Source organism: Micromys minutus (genome assembly GCF_963924665.1).
Source record: "Micromys minutus genome assembly, chromosome: 30".
NCBI lineage: Eukaryota > Metazoa > Chordata > Mammalia > Rodentia > Muridae > Micromys > Micromys minutus.
Genome location: NC_137965.1, coordinates 9,191,457 through 9,208,915, shown reverse-complemented (window position 1 = coordinate 9,208,915; position 17,459 = coordinate 9,191,457). Strand labels below are relative to the sequence as shown.

The 17,459-nt window shown below is 38.9% G+C and overlaps 1 protein-coding gene across 1 annotated transcript in view; it reads left to right on the top strand.

Annotated features, from left to right (window-relative positions):
• The first annotated feature begins 781 nt into the window (after nt 1-781).
• Nucleotides 782-17,459, top strand: part of SHPRH (SNF2 histone linker PHD RING helicase) — a 61,843-nt gene continuing 45,165 nt past the window's right edge. The window contains exons 1-9 of the mRNA XM_080941639.1: nt 782-828; nt 3,002-3,657; nt 6,275-6,404; nt 8,569-8,787; nt 10,750-10,828; nt 12,135-12,285; nt 13,577-13,685; nt 14,216-14,469; nt 15,616-16,290. Of these exons, the coding sequence (XP_080797765.1) occupies nt 3,040-3,657; nt 6,275-6,404; nt 8,569-8,787; nt 10,750-10,828; nt 12,135-12,285; nt 13,577-13,685; nt 14,216-14,469; nt 15,616-16,290 (2,235 nt within the window). The 5' untranslated portion in view covers nt 782-828; nt 3,002-3,039. The remainder of the gene's footprint in view (nt 829-3,001; nt 3,658-6,274; nt 6,405-8,568; nt 8,788-10,749; nt 10,829-12,134; nt 12,286-13,576; nt 13,686-14,215; nt 14,470-15,615; nt 16,291-17,459) is intronic.

The following is a 17,459-nucleotide window of genomic DNA, read 5'->3' as shown; positions in this document are numbered from 1 at the left end:
AGCATTACTCCACAGAGAAAAATTTCCAAGCATATACAAAGCACTTGGTAAGCACACTATTGAAATCCTCAGACAAGAGGATTTTGTTCATGTCTACTGAAGAAAGAATTCTCCCTTCGGAAAGGATACTTGGAGGCCAGCTTCAGCATAGCTGTGTAATTTATTTCTCTTAAAACGTTTAAACATTTAAAGCCTTAGCACTTTTCTTGGCAAGAATAAATCTCTCTCCGACCTCACTTCTCTGAGCTCCTTTTGGAGGCATCTTCGCTGCATGTTTTGATAAATCGAATTCTTATGGTTTAGTGGACTAACCGCATATTTGTCTGGGTGTTATGACTGCCCAGCATCGTGAATTCCGTTTTATGTAAGTTTCTCCCTTTTTATTAAAACCACAACTCACATCGTCCCTACCACTCTGGCGAGGAGTCCCGCCCTCTCTTCCGAGTCCCGCCCCCTTTTCCAGGCCCCGCCCATTCTACGTTTGCTAATACCAAGGGAGGAGGCCGAAAAGAGAGAGGCACAACCACCGCGAGACTTCAACGGTCTTCTCACCTGAGCCTCAGGGACCGGACATGCGCAGAGGCGCTTTTTGAAGCCAGCGAGGGAGAGGGGCGGGGCTTCTCGTCCGGTCCTGCGCGTTCGCGTGAAGCGGGCGCTCCCGCTGTTCTCCTCAGCTGGTGCCGTAGCTTCCGGCCTGGGCCCCCAGCTCCACCCGGCGTGCAGCGCGCGTGCGCAACTCCGGCAGGTGTGTGAAGTGACTGTGGGCCTGGGATCTGCAGCTTACGAGGAGGGCCGGGCCGGGCGACCGGTGCTTGTGTAGCGGTCGAGGTAGGTCTGCGTGGATGCGGAGGTCTGGCTGTAGAGGCTGAGGAGGGAAGCTGGCTCTGCGCCTCAGGGAAACTCTGAGGGGCTCCTGCGACGCTCCAGGGTTGGGAGCGAGCGGCCCTTCGAGGCCCCGCGACTCGGCCCCAGCCCGGGCGTGGGTCGGGCCCTTCTCTCGTGGGACGGGTGCTTGTTGCCCACGCTCGCGTGCTGAGGCCCCGTCACGAGCTGTCCCTCCGAGCGCTGGCAGCCGGCTCCTTCCTCGAGGATAACTTGGGGGGGATCCTCCTGTGCCCCACGGCCCGGCCCCGCGCTGTGCCCAGGCTGCATGGGACTGCAGGTAGCTCAGAGGGATGCAGAGACTGTTCGGTTGGCAAGTTCTCAGGCACCTCAGGAGACACATTAATCACGTTCGCCTCCAGAGCCGCCCTGGCTCCTGTGCTTTGTGTGCACTTTGAAGCTGTCAGTAGCTCTGGGTTGGTGAACGAAGATGCTGGTTTACGGTTAAGGTACCCGGTCAGAGGTCCAGGATTGTTAAAGATGTGCCATTTAAACCAGGTGCCTTTTAATCCCCATGGCTTGAATTTATCATGGGAAGCCTTTGTTTTTCTCCTACGTGTTTTTCTTTGTCTTTGCCCCTGTCTTTGACCGGGCCTCAGGATTGCTACCACTTTACTCTTTGTCTCAGCTGTCCCTCTTACTCTTTGTCTTAGTTAGGGTTTTACTGCTGTGAACAGACACCATGACCAAGGACAACATTTAATTGGGGCTGGCTTACAGGTTCAGAGGTGCAGTCCACTTTCATCAAGGCGGGAGCATGGCAGAATCCAGGGAGGCATGGTGGAAGAGGAGCTGAGAGTTCTACATCTTCATCTGAAGGCTGCTAGCAGAAGACTGGCTTCCAGGCAGTTAGGATGAGGGACTTAAAGCCCATGCCCACAGTGACACACCTACTCCAACAAGGCCACACCTCCAAATAGTGCTTTTCCCTGGGCTGAGCATATATAAAGCATCACACTCTTTAGCTCATAATCCATAAAACCATTGTGTGTATGTAGCCTCCCCCCCTTTATTTCTAAGGGATTTTTGAAAGATCAAGCAAAGTTTTGTTAATGTTTTGGGATTGTAAAACCCATTGGAATTAAACAGTGGTGGTGTGGGTTTAAATACAACTAACCTGTGTGATAGGCATTTATTTCTGACTTTGTGAGAGCTTTGTCTTCCTAGTTGTTGGCCATCAAGTGTATGTAGTATTATGGTTTGTTTTCTTTAATGAGATTGTCTCTTAACTAAAACTTTCTACTGAAGATGAATAAAGCTGTTACAACATTTGGTACATGAGATCACAGTTGATGTGTTTCTTACCTCTTAAAGTTTTCTCCTTGAGGTGATCGATTACCAGACATTAAGCAACTACAGGGAGTTAAGGAAGCAATCCATTGTGATGGGGAAGACACAGTAGGGTGAGACTGCTTCTTGTTGCAGAGCTTGGTAAGGTTGCTTGCTCACACCTGGGTAGTTAAGAAGACCGGATAGGAAACAAGGCTGGTTCTCCAGGCTCAGCAACCAGCGTGGAACTCTCTACACCCAGGCCCCATCTCACATTTCCAGAACCTCCCAAAACAGCATCACCAGCCAGGGATCAGTTCTGACACATAATCTGTCAGGAGTTTTTATGGCCAAAGCACAGCAGCTATTATCTGACTTACATCTTTTTATCAATTTACTCATTCTGAAGAATTGACATATAACAGACTTATGGTTTTGTGTAAGGGCTGCTGAGGAATGTGCCTTTAAAGTTGTAAAGAACCGGATTAGGATGTGATGCGGGAAATGAGGACATTTTGACTGTGAGTGGAAGTCATAGTCTTGTGTGTGAGAGTCCTAGACAATATCCAGTAGAGGAGTGAGGCCCAGCCTAGGTTTGTGCACATTTGGGCTGTAAGCCTGAATATTGCAATGTTAATGTATTTGTTTGAGAATATTTCCTCATAAAAGTATATTTTCTCTATGTTGCTAACCTTCACAGCAAATGTATGTTATAAATTGTTCTGGAGACTGGATTTGCAACTAGCCTGAAGCTTTAGCCAGATTTGCGTGTATGGGGTGTTCTTTTCTGATTGTCATAATTTTCCTGTCTTTATCCTGCCTCATGTCAACTGTTCCATTTGTCATTTAGAATTTGCATTCACTAACCAAGAAAGTGAACTCGGGAAGATGAGCAGCCGAAGGAAGCGTGCTCCCCCGATGAAGGTGGATGAGGAAAGGCGGCAGCAGCTTCACTGGAACATGCATGAGGACCTGAGGAATGAGCCGCTCACCTTGACTGTTGAGAAGCAGGCCTGCTCAGATGAAAACTCTTCTTCTGATTGCGTCATCATAGATGATGACCCCCCTGAAGGTGCAGTTCATAGAGATAAGAAGAGGCGTTCAGAGACTCTGAGCATCTTAGAATCCACTGAAAAAGAGACCTCTTTGTCTGTGACAGTGAATGTTACCATTTCTCCCTATTGTGTGGATGATTCTTGGAAAGCATTTCTGGGAGATTTTGCTCTTCAGCTTCTCCCCAAAGAGAGCTTAGTTGAACATTTTTCTGAAAGTACTTTTACATTGATGAGTTCAGAGTCAAGCAGTCAGTTCCTGATCTATGTTCATTCAGGATATGAAAATGTAGAGAAACAAGAAAATGTACTTAAAGGATCAGCCGATGTTTGTGGCAAGGGTATTCGAGTGGAATCCTCCTTAAGTAGTGACATGTTACAGGATTTGGCCTGGCTTCAGAAGAGAAGAGGAATAAAACTCTACCAGAGACCAGAAGGAAATCATACGATCAAGGTACTCAGGGTCTGTGGTGTTATATAAAGCTCTAGACTGGTAATTCACTGATGTTAACTTAGAAAGCCACAAAACCCAGCAATAAGCTCCTTGTTAGTAAATTTCAAGGAATAACTTCATATGGGACTTTAACTGCCAATCACAATTAGCCAGGTTGTACTTTCCTAAGGAGATTCTCCTGATTTTCTCTTCCTGCCTCTATGCCTACTTACCTGCTTTGGTTCTCACCATCTTGCATTATAATGCCTTGTATTTTCAATTTTTTTTCCTATTGTTTCAGAAATGGTATACTTGAAATATGACTTAATTTTCTGATTGTAAAACTTAAGTGTAACCTTGCTATTCTGACATACAGCTTTCTTCTGTCATATGTTATTGTTTCCACTTGTCACTATTTTTTTTTTAAAATCCAGCTCCTGAAATTCCAAAATTTGTTTCCCAAATATATTGTCTTTCTGTCTTTGCTTTTCTTGGTTTCCTCTTCTCTGATAGTCTGTTCAGAAAGAATCTAATTCATGGATGCATGGAGAAGTTTTCTAAGTCCTAGGTGTGGTGCTGTATGCCCTTGCCCGGTGTATCTGTTTTCTTTTTGTCTTTTTTCTTTTGGCTGCTTGTGATGGTTTGTATATGTTTGGTACAGGGAGTGGCATTATTAGGAGGTGTGGCCTTGTTGGAGTAGGTGTGTCACTGTGGTCATGGGCTTTAAGACCCTAGTTGGAAGCCAGTCTTCTCATGCTTGCCTTTGGAACAAGATGTAGAACTCTCGGCTCCTCCCCCATCATCTGCCTGGAAGCTGCCATGCTCCTACCTTGATGATAATGGACTGAACTTCTGAACCTGTAAGCCAGCCCCAATTAAATGTTGTCCTTATAAGACTTGCCTTGGTCATGGGTCTGTTCACAGCAGTAAAACCCTGACTAAGACACTGCTTGAAACGTACTTACATTTGGCAACCTTCCTGCTTGCTATACTACAAAGTCTTTTAACTTCACTGCCTGTTAAAGCACTTGGTACTTAACAGTATCAGTAAGATTTCAATGGAAATTTCAAGATTTCCATTCAGTAAGTTGTGTAAATATGTGCAGTTCACTCAAATGTTCCATTATCAACTTTTTATGAACTGTAAACAGTACCCATTCTCTTATGATAGATTTTCCTAAGATCAGGTGAGATAATATAAGCAGATGTGCTTTGTAAGGAGATGATGTGCCTCTATGCTAAAGACTGGAAGGAAACTCCTAAGAAGTTGTTTTATCTTTGTGTCACTGAAATGTTTTTCTTATTTCTCAAAAGAAATTATATCAGCAGGCCAATTGTTATTTCTGAGGAGATCTGGTGTGTTTAAAGTGAAATGACCATAGATTTATTTCAAAGTAACATAAAGAATAGAGAACATTTAAAAGCATTATACAGCAATTAACTTTTCCCGGGACAGTGAAACCCAAACCATGCAATAGCTATCTACTGATTTTGAGGACCAGAATTTTGCTGATAGCAAGAAAGTAAGAAATAGCCTGTGTGTCTGTATTGCATTCTACCCTTAAAATCATATTGTAATCTCTTCCATTTTCCCTGGCCTTGACTAGTCTAAGTATGTGACTATGTAAGCCATCTCCAGGTGAACAGTAAGCAAATGTACAATTCTGAATGTGACCTCTGCTGCTTGTTACAGTGTCGTGTTGATGGACTCTTACATTTTCAGCAGAGAAAATGAAGGATTTTATTCATTAGGGAATTAGGCCCAGGATACCTGGAGAAATGAAGAAAAATACATCGTTTACCATTGGAAATTGTAAAAGTTAAAACTACTTAGGCTACCTCATAGACTTTCCATTTTAAAAATGAGAACATTTGAGTCTAAACAAAGTTATATTTCCTGAATTTCTTCTATTCCTAAATATCATTGTCTCTACTTAAATTTTAATACTTGAACTCTTAACAATTCAACAGCTGCATTGTTTTATATAAGTTAAGATACTTAACATAGTCAAGGTCTGTTTTCTTCCATCTTTTATTTCATATTACTAGATCAATCCATTGATAAGGATTTCCAAACCTAACCTCAAAAGACTGAGCTAGGGACTGCTTCCTTGTGCTGTGTCTCTGATTGTTCAAATGTCCATTAGGTTAGAACCCAGTGCCTTGGTAGAATTGAGGTTTTTATCACATTCTTGTGTTTCGATTTCATTTAAGGGAGGAGGTTTTATTGTTTTTTTTTTTTATGTTTCTAATAAATAATGCCTCATAGACATTTATAGAGTGAATTTATGAAAATAAAAATCTCTTGTCTGTAGAACAGACATTGTTAAAACCTTTAAAATGGTGAATCTGGGGACTGGAGGACAGCTCAGTGGTTAGGAACACTGGCTGCTCTTGCAGAAGACCTGGGTTCAATTGCCAGAACCTACATGTAATCTAATAGTCTGTAACTCCCTGTGGTGCCACTGTCCTTGTTTGCCTCCATGGTCATTGCACACATGTGATACATAGAGGCACAAACACCATATATATAAAAAAATTCAAAAAAATTTTTAAGAAATAGTGACTCTGAGAAAGCTTTTCTTATGTCATAAAGAACTGCATACTCCCAGTAAAACTTTATGTGTATTCGTTGCAGGTTGGAATTTACATCTTGGAAGCTGGCCTAACGAGACTAGACTTCATGAGTGATGCAGGTTCCAGAGTGAAAAAGTTCAATCAGCTCATGAAGAGAGTGATGGAAAAGTTATATAATTTCATTATTCCAGGTAATTACATTTAAAATTGCATTTTGGGATTGCCAGTTTCTCCTCAACCTATACACACAACAACCTAAAAAACAAGTAATAAAATGGAGAAACTTGAGTGTTCTTTATAACAGTACTGTGTGACAAAATCTGAAATGCCCTTACTGATACAGTTTGCTTTTTTACTGTAATTGCTTAGTACTGTACCCAGTATTTAAGAAAGGTTTGCAAAAATCAATGTACTAAGGTAAAAGATACTCAGAACACATTGAAGCTGCTTAAATTTCTATTTATTTGTTTATTTCTTAGCTGTTCTGCAAAAAAATTTTAAAACTGGTTGATTTTCTTAGCTGTTCTGCAAAAATTTTTGGTAGCCAGAGATTGTTGCTGGCTTTTAATCTGTTTTCCTTTGCACTGATAAAGAGTCTCAAGATTACATTCCTGTAAGAACAGATGACTTTGCTGTTTGTTGGTAGGACATGGAATTCTTGATTAGCATGCACCTAAGGGCCTGTGAATGGTAGTAAATGTATCTCAGTGGTAGAGATAAAACAGACAAAAGGCACTGTTGGTTCAGTACTGTGTGCCAGGGATAGACATGGGGAGGGGCTGACGTGGCACCCAGCACCTGGCTGTGCTGCTAGAGAACAGCTTGATTCTCCAAATTACAATGGAGAATTCAATGTGCTTGTATTTTCAGGTGTAATTTGCAGAATATTCTTTTTTCCCATTCCTTCTTTTTGTCTTTGTTTTTTTCTTTTTTTTTTTTTTTCTTTCTTTATGTGCTAGATGTCAAACCCAGAACTGCATGCATGCTAGGCAAGTGCTGCACTTCTCAGCTATAGCCTCAGCCCTGTAGATTTTTATGTTAGTGCATCTGTTTCTGAACACAGTGGGGACATTGATTCCATAGCTCATTCTTTCAAAACTTCACAATACTAATAATATCACTAATAAGTAAGTGATTTTGCAAGTTAGAGATTTGCAGGAAAGAAAGTATCTTGTTTCCTAATTAGAAATGCTATCAAATACATCTAGAAGTTTTTTTTGATTTGTTTTTTACTTACAAGAGTTTAGCCAGCTATGTTGGAGCTGCTAAACTGCCAGTGTCCAGGAAGGAAAACTTCAAGCTTAGCTATGAATGCTTGGTTACATTAATCATTTTGTTGTAATGGTATGAAATAAGTGTATAACTACACTGTATAGTTGTGATAATTCTGTGATATTTTGTATTGAAAATAATGTATAGATTATTCAGTATACTCTTAGTCATTGAGCATATTAGATGCATTCTATAAAACCATGTAGTTTTACAATGTGCTTTTTGAAAACAGTTTAGAAATAAGATTGGTTCATTTCTTCACATTGAAAGACTAATTCAAGTGTGTGTGGGCTTTTTATTTTGTTCAAGTTACAGTGTGAGTTTTCTACAGGGCACTTATGCTCATCTAGTGAAATGTGATAGCCTGACATTATTGTTAACTTTATTAATAATTATTGATTAAATTGAGAATAATTATTAATAGCTTACATTAATTAATCTTTCACCATGTCTCCTCACTAACTCATGCTGTTTCCAAAGGCCTGCCCTTCTCAGCCTGAAGAATTCATGAATCAGCTTCTTAATAAGCTTGAAAATATAAGGACTTTTCATGTAAAAGTGATAAAATAGTTTATAAATTACAGGTGAAGTCCATACTCGGTTTCTTATAGTTATTAAATACTTATAAGAACAGACATGTCCGTGGATCTGTGACAGGTAGACATAGGTGACTGAGAAAGCAGATGCGTTACAGCCAAAGTATAAAATAGCACTGAGCACTGAGCAGAAAATAGGTGCCATGCAGCATTCGCATGCTTTTAAAGAACACGTAGGTGGATATTTTTTTGAGGAGGGACTTCCAGGCAGGGAATACACAGAAAGGACTGTGGAGCCGGATGGCTGTGTGGGGTTTCCTGGAATAAGGACGAGTGGTTAGCAAGCCTTGTGTATTGTGTAGCACATGCATTTTCATTCCCAGCCCCTAGAAGAAAACTGCGCAGTGAAGCTCACTGAGTGTGAGACCAATCCAGAGAGTGTTGCAAAGCGTCTACAGACACAGAATGGGAAGGGAAGTGTTTAAAAAGAAAAACTGCTTCTGGCTTACAACACAGATCCCTTTATATACCTCTGTTGAATATACAGATGTGCTGGAAGAAGACGAGGAGGATTCAGAGAATGAGCCAGAGGGCCAAGACATTGATGAGCTCTATCAGTTTGTAAAGCAAACACACCAGCAAGAAAAACAGTCAGTCCAAGTGGATGTTCAGCACCCTGCATTGATTCCAGTGCTGAGACCTTACCAGAGAGAGGCAGTCAACTGGATGCTACAGCAAGAGCAGTTCAGAAGCACCCCTGCTGGAGGCAAGTATAAGATGCTTAAAGCAGGGCTCATCGGAGGGCCCGTGGAGAGAGTTAATAGTGGGCATTTATTATAGTGATGGCAAGTAATCATACTGAAAAGAATAATTTTTTAAGATGCCTTTCAAAGTAGATAGCTAGAAAAATTAATATGTGACTTTCCTTATTTTTAGAAGTTTAAACTTGTTCTTTTTCAGCCTTAATGGGAATGTATGAAAAGAAAGAAATACGTTTAAATAATGGTCTCTACTTATAATATCATTTTGGAAGGTAGTAGCAGGAAGACGAGGATTTCAAGTCATCCCAGGCCAAGATGTGGATTCCAGGCCAGCCCGTTTGGGATACATGTCTTGCCGCCTCAAGAGGGAGAGGGAGAGAGAGGAGGGGTGGAAAAGAAAAGACTTGTTAACAAAGGATTGCTTTAGAACTTTATTAGTTATGTGTAAGAAACTTCCTAACTTGACAATAAGCATTATCAACAGACAGCAGATTTGCAAATGTGACTAATTTTCCTAGTTGATATTTTTCCTTGCCCAATAAAATAAATAAAACTAAGAGATTCATTTCAGGGGTGTACTTTAGTAATAATTTTTGGTTTTTTTTTTTTAAGTTTTCATTTTAGGAATTGATAGGCAGTATTATTTCTTCTTGCTCCTTGTCCTGTTAATATTTGTCTTCTCCCCAAATTACCTTCCTCATCTCTATTTTCCTATCTCGTACATTCTTATTTATTCATAGTCTTCTACATTCTCTTCACCTGTCCTGAAACCAGCATCTAACTCTGGCGTTGCCCTTGGTAAAGTTTTATAATCTGCATGTTTCACTGCCCAGCTCTCATTCAGTCTTTTCCTCATTGTTATTTGTTTGGGAAATTGTTAGTTTCTATAAAGCCTCCCATAGGCCATATTATTTTTTCTCTAAAATAAAATAGTTTTAGATACGTAATTCCTGTAAGGAATAACTTACATACAACAAAATGCTTTAATTTTAAAGGTAATACTTGATGTACTTTAACAAATCTGTAAACTTGGAGTCAGCACCAGTTTTTTTGTCAGACTTCTACCACAGTGACAGTGTATCTGAGAAAATCATCCCAGAAAATCACCCAGTGAGATGGTTCAGTGCAAGGACAGCTAGCCCGGTTACTTTGGACCCAAGGAGAGACTAGATATTTAGAGCGAATAAATGCCTTGTTTCACAAGTAGAGGAACATTATCAAATACATCTTCAGTTTTTTAAATTATAAGACTTTTAGCTCAATATGGTAGAGCGCACTTTAGCTGCCAGTGCTTGGGAATAACAAGCTTGGCTATCAGTACTTGATTATATAATTTTTGAGCTGTAATGGTTTAAAGTAAGAGCATAATTGCACACTGGTTTTTACTGAAAATAATTAATGGATTATTCAGTGTAGTCTTAGTTTGAGTATATTATATATGTTCACAATGTTTACATTGTGGCAGTGACATGCAGCTAAGGAGCTCTTCCTCTCATTGTAGCCTGGAAACAGAACATTTTAAGAAAGGGCCAGGATTAGATACAGTCCCCAAGGCCAGTCCCAGTCAACACCAACTCCCTTTACTTGGGTGCCATTTCCAATTTCTGCTAGTTTTCAGAAAGACCTCAAATTAAATATAATAATCCCTTATAGACACAGAGACACATGTTTGCAGGTCCCAAATGCAGAAACCCCTATCAGGTTGGAATTGGTGCTGTATGTTAGTTTCCCCCCAGTTGCCTATTGTGCTTTGCTCGTCTGTGTTATTACTTGCTTATGAATTTGTGCAAAAGCGAGAGAAGCTGACAGATAGCATCAGAGGAACATTGTGAGAGGCAACTATGTAGCCTTTCCTGAGTGAGCCTTATGGGTCCCATGCCATTCTGTTTGTTTTATCTTAGTATCACTATGTGACAGGAGGAAAAATATCAAAGCAAAAGCTCTTACATCTTATAACTTCTCTTTAGATAACTCCCTGCACTTCTTGTGGCGAGAAATTATTACACCTGATGGCTTGAAACTTTACTATAATCCATACACAGGATGGTAAGGCAAAATCTTTTTTTTTATTTGACTTTTATTGGATATATTTTATTTACATTTCAAATGTTATTCCCTTTCCTGCTTTCCCTTCCATAAATGCCCTATTCCCCCCCTTCTCCCCCCTGCTTTTATGAAGGTGACCCCCTGATTCTTTCACCCCCTCCTGCCTACCCTCTCTGACATTCCCCTACACTGGAGCATTGAGCCTTGGCAGGACCAAGGGCTTCTCTTCCCATTGATGCCCAGCAAGGCCATCCTCTGCTACATATGCAGCTGGAGCCATGGGTCTGTCCACTTCTACTCTTTGGATAGTGATTTAGTCCCTGGGAGCTCTGGTTGGTATTGTTGTTAAGGCAAAATCTTACATGTGTGATTATTTTAAAATATATACAATAAAAAACTGTAAGAATTTAACATGTGCTCAGTGTTGAGGAATACTGAAAGTTTTACTATATATGTATATTTCTATAGTTCTATAGACTCAGAATTTGAAAAACACTTATCATTTCTCAGTGAATACATTTATCATAGTAGACTGAAGCTGCTGAGCTGTCAAGACTGACAGAGATGGATGGGCATGGTGAGGAATGCCCTTAATCCCAGCATTTGGGAGCTCTGAGTTGGAGGCCAGTTTGCTCTACATAGAGACTTCTAGGCCAGCAAGGACCATATAGTAAGATAATTCCACAGAGATGGAGAGAATAAAGGAGAGATTAGATTTATATCTCAAGTAATGTCATTTTTTTTTGTAAAAGCAAACTTTTACACTTTTAATTATCAACTTGTAGATTTAAGAAATATAAGAATCTGTGAGCATAATTAGTGAATCGGTATTTATTGTCTTTTATATTTTAATCATAGATTCATAAGGACCATAAAGAGGAAACACTGCCTTCTAAACGTTATAAGTTTTTTTAAATTACGTATATTTATTCTGTGGCCAGGGGTGGAGGCGTGGCATAGCACACCTGTGAAGACAGAGCTTGTGCTCTCTGCTTTCATCATGCTTGTCATAAGGCCTGCTGGCAGTCACTTTTGCCTGCTTAACTGTCTTGCTAGACCGCATAACATTTCTCTTTAATTATAAAGGACATAAAATGTTGAGTATGTACTAGCACCATTCTTATTTCTGCAGATTTAGTTGTCTGCTCAATTATTGGTATTTTATTTCTGTTATGTATGATTTGGAACTTTGACTTGTTTCCTCCTAACTGAAGTTTTGATAAGCTTAAATTTTCTTCAGTTCTCTATAGGAATACTAATAAAAGACAGTATTGTACTTAAATTTTTGGGTTGTATTTTCTCTTAGCATCATTCGAGATTTCCCACATGCTGGGCCACAGTTGCTTGGTGGAATCTTAGCAGATGAGATGGGTCTCGGAAAAACAGTGGAGGTTCTGGCTCTGATTTTGACACATACCCGACAAGATGTCAAACAGGACGCCCTCACCCTTCCTGAGGTACAGAGAAATATTGCAGTGTTCCAGAGGATGGGGACAAAGGATGTCAAGAGACTTTACAGTGGACACTGAGCATTTGCTTGGCCGTTGAGTCAACCCCTACTGTGCATTGTGTGAAAAATACTTATATTAATGGTTGGTTACCTTCAAGTGACTGCAGAGAATGGGACTTTGGTTACCCAGGAGGATTGTCTTAAATGATGTTGACCAACTAGTATGAGAATATATAGTAGTAAGTTATCAATCTTCCAACTAATTAGTAGGACGTTTTCAATAAGTCTTGTTAGTGCTTTGCATATTGCGTCAATACTAAAAGGTCTATATTGTCACTGAATGAAGAACTGTCTGTTTAATTACAAACCTGAGACTCAGTTAAATAGAACTTACTGATTGTCTGATAGTTAGTATTAGGCGATTGCTAGATGTAATAGTTTTTGTATAAATATAAGAATTTTAGAGTTCACAAAATATAATTTCCTTTATTTCCCAGTAGTAAAACCTGGAGCCAGAACATTAGAGCCTGCTTAATTTAGCCCACCAATCAAAGGTGGGACTAGTTAAGAATCTCCAGGAACCACCAGGCCCACAATTTCAGTATTTATGAAATCTATTGTTAAATTTATGTATACATAATGAACCTCAGTGATTTCAATAGTAAATAGTATTTCTGTATATATGTTTTTACTTATATAAATTTATATAAATACATTTTTGTAAATTTATATAAATATGTAGATATGATGGAGAAAGTTGGAGAACAGACTCAACAGTTAGGAGCTCTGAGCTCTGGCTGCTCTTCTATAGAGGACCCAGGTTGGATCTCCAGCACCCACCCATGGGGCAACTAACCATCTGTAACTCTAGATCTGGTTGATGCCTTTCCCTCTTCTGGCCTCTGTGGGCACTTCATGCTTGTAATGTACAAATATACATGCAGACAAAATTTTCTTACATGTAAAACAAAAATAAATCTTATTTTTAAAAAGACATCTTTCAGAGATTTTTAATTAAGCTCATTACTTATTTTATTTCTGTACTTTCATTATTTTAAATTTAATGTATCAGTTCTATTTTTAACTCAAAAATTCTCTACATTTAGGTAATTTAGAGTACACAAATTTAAAAATGATGGCTAGTTATAAGCTCCAAAGTCATAAATTAATATATAATGAATGACATTTAGTTATCTCCTAGTTGTATATGACTTTTCTATTTCTTTAATAGAAGGGATAATTATAATAATTCAGAATAATGAACAAAATATTTAAACTGCTAAAATTATGTATTTCAGGGAAAAGTGGTAAATTATTTCATCCCAACTCATTGTCCTAGAAGAAAAGTGAAAAATAGAGAAATCCAGGATACAGAGTATGAACCAAAAGAGAAAGTTCATTGCCCTCGTAAGTTTGGTCTCTTCATGTGACTTCTTAGTGTGACTTTTACTGTAGTTTGTTATTTTTAGAAAGAGCTTAATCATATGCACTAGGTTTTGTTTTTGTTGTTGTTGGCAGTGAACGTAAGAGCATGGTTACAAGTTACATCAAAAATAGAGTTGATCCCAGTACTACTAGTTTAGCCTATTATATTTTTATATTTCAATTTCTTTAGTTTTGCTTAATTTCAAGTGTAGTTTTTGTAATTCTTCCTAGCAGATGAATTTTCTTAGAAATTGTAGCATAGCATATACTAGGACATTCAAGAGATTGCGTTTTATAATTTGATCAGATTAACAAATTAGCCTAAATCATTCTTTGTTAAATTATTTCTACTGCAGTAATTTTTCTTAATTCAAGGCAAATTTTTATTACATGTTCTTTAGATTGTATTAAGTGTTTTATTTGTACCCAGTCCTTAATAAACATTAAGATTGAACTTTATATCAATTATTTTGAGTACTTATCATATCCTTTTGTCTATCCTGTACCGTTAGCTACACGAGTGATGATCCTGACAGCTGTGAAAGAAATGAACGGGAAAAAAGGAGTCTCTATTCTTTCTATCTATAAGTATGTCAGCTCCATATTCAGATATGATGTTCAGCGGAACCGGAGTCTTCTGAAGCGGATGCTGAAATGTTTAATCTTTGAAGGTCTTGTGAAACAGATCAAAGGCCATGGTTTCTCTGGGACTTTTACTTTGGGGAAGAATTACAAAGAAGATGTATTTGATAAAACTAAAAAGCAGGTAACATCATTACTTAAGTGCATGTACTCATTCATATACAATGCCTTACAGAATAAATGGAGAGTTTAGAGACAAACTCAGAAATGAGTGAGGAAAAAGTACTATGACAGTGACTGCCTTAACATTTCTATTTTCTGAATGTCAGTGTCACAAAAGTAACAACAATTTTAGTTATCGTTGAGCCTAGAGAAGTATGGTTGGCACATTAGAAGTACTCAATAGAATGAACTCTAAAATGGTTGGTTTCATATACCTTCAAGTTTAAGGTAATTTATCTATTGTTAAGATGATGTCTCAATTTACAAACTTTGCTCCCAGTTTTAGAATTTTTTTTTAGATTTATTTATTTTTTATTCATATAAGTTCACTGTAGCTGTCTTCAGACACACCAGAAGAGGGCATCAGATCCCATTACAGATGGTTGTGAGCCTCCATGTGGTTGTTGGGAATTGAACTCAGGGCCTCTGGAAGAGCACTCAATGCTCTTAACCGCTGAGCCATCTCTCCAGCCCCTTTAGAAATTTTAATGCCTTAAATTGCATATACCTATGTATAAATGCTTCAAGTCTTTTATATAAAGTTATGTTCTTAATGACATTATCGTGTAAAACTTTAATATTTTTCTATAAAACTGTTTTTATTTGGATAGTGATTTCAACTTGCTTTTTGAAAGCACATCTAAACATTAAGGAAATAAGCCTGACAACAAATCAGTATGAAAGCCTTTTGCTTGCTTTCACTTGGCCACTATAAGAAATAAAAGACTGTACTGAAGGCATAAATAGTAATCAACATTTTATTTGTACTTGATGATTTGGAATTGTATGTACTTTTAATTTCTGTTTTTGATTGATTTGAGCAGACTTTAAATCAAAAACCACGAATAACAAAGGGATAGCTTACTTTTATCTTTCTCATCAGTACTATACAGGGATTAAGTGGAACCTTTGCTTCTCTGAAGGTTACAGATAGAGGAAGATCTTTCAGAGAACAAATTAGAATATGTTTATCAGGAACAAGTCTCCTTGGGTAAAGGGGTGGTAAAGACACCGGAATTTGTTTGTAAAGCATATATATAAAGTTTAGAGTTTAGTTTCACAATTACAACTTTATTGGCACATGTTAATTAAACAATACTCTTCATAGGCACTTGGGAGTCCAAGAAAAATTGAGAAAGAGTTAAGGAAATCAGTGAACAAGGATACAGATTTGGAATACCTGCCATCAAACATTTCTGATGATGATGATGATGATGATGATGATGGTGATCCTTATTATTATTATTGTAAGGCAAGAAAAAACCGTAGTAAGTTGAAGAAGAAGCCTGTTTTACTCACTAAAAAGGAAAAGGGTCAGCCTATCCATCTGGATTCCCAAGTTGATGCTCCAGCTGCTGGTGACTGTATAAGTACTGATACTCATGTGTCAGACAGTACATGTGTCTCTGAAGACAGGAAAAACCAGGAAGCAGAAGAACATGCTGAGTCTCCAAACCCTGCTGCCAAAGAGTTGGCACAGTCTAACACTGCAAGTCCCAGTGAGACCTCTGATTACCGCTTTGAGTGTATATGTGGAGAATTTGACCAGATCGGCCACAAGCCAAGAGTTCAGTGTCTGAAGTGTCACCTGTGGCAGCATGCAAAGTGTGTGAATTACGAGGAGAAGAACCTGAAGATTAAGCCTTTTTACTGCCCTCATTGCCTTGTTGCAATGGAGCCAGTGTCAACAAGAGCAACTCTGATCATCTCTCCAAGCTCCATCTGCCACCAGTGGGTGGATGAAATCAACCGGCATGTGAGGTCATCATCTCTTCGAGTTTTGGTAAGGCACTGCAGCTAAAGAGGGATTACAACATGTAGAGTTTTGCTTCTGTGCTTCCATCGTGGTTGGTCAAGGTTTCATGTAGCCCAGGATAGCTCCAACGATGACATTGGACTCTTAATCATCCTGCTTCTACTTTCCAATGCTGGTATTAGAGGCATGTGTCCCATACTCAGCTAAGATTGATGATGTACGAGTTTTACTTTTCTTTATACTTTTTACCCCTATAGTTCTTTGTTAATGTTTTCATACTTTTTTTTTTCAGTAAATTGAACTCAAGGGCTTGTGCATGTCAGGCAAGCACTCTAGGACTGAGCCATTTACCATCTTCCTTTGTTTGTATATTACTACATTTATGTGTTAGGATGCTAGTTCCAGTTATACCAGAGCTCAAAGAGAAGTGAAAAGAAGAAATAGAAGAGTAGACTATATTCTTTTTTGACTTCTAAATTTCAGAAGTTGAGAGGATATTGATATTAAGGCTTTTTAAAGATTCTTGATCATCAAGATGAAAATGTATTGGTGAGGCATTTGTGATTTCAGAGAAAGTCCCAGGGTGGCATAGTATGACTGCAGATGGCATTTAACCTGTCACCTTATTGTCTTCTGGAGCCTCAGGTACCTCATTAGAATAATTCAATATTTATTTGGTCTTTGACATTTTCCATGAGCTATGCTCAATCATTGGTTGTTCTGTTGGCTGCCTTCCTTCTTACTCCTATGCAAATAGTCAAATGGTGTGGTTTTTCCATAGCCAGCCACTGACGTGTGCATAAAGACTGTAACAATAAATTAAACACAGTTTTTTCCATTTAGCAGCTCTCTGCTGTGTGGATACGCATTTTAGTTTTAGCTCCTTCAATTCTGTGCAGGTCACTGTTTCCTCTGTGTGAGAAAGAAATAGCACTTAACAGTATGTCTGTTGAAGTTTAGAGAAAGTGTCCCGTAGAGTATGAGACAGGAAGGACACCTCATGAAGGACAGCAGTGATTGTTCTGTTTCCCATGTCTCTGGATTCTCACACCCTTGCTCAGTTCATCTACCAACCTGCTCACATCCTTTCCCTTTTTCCAGTTGGAAGAGCCCTAAGCATTTGTCTCAAAGCTTAACTGAGACAGGAGCTCCTGAGTTGACTGTCAGTTGCATGATTGGTCATTCCACCAGTGCTG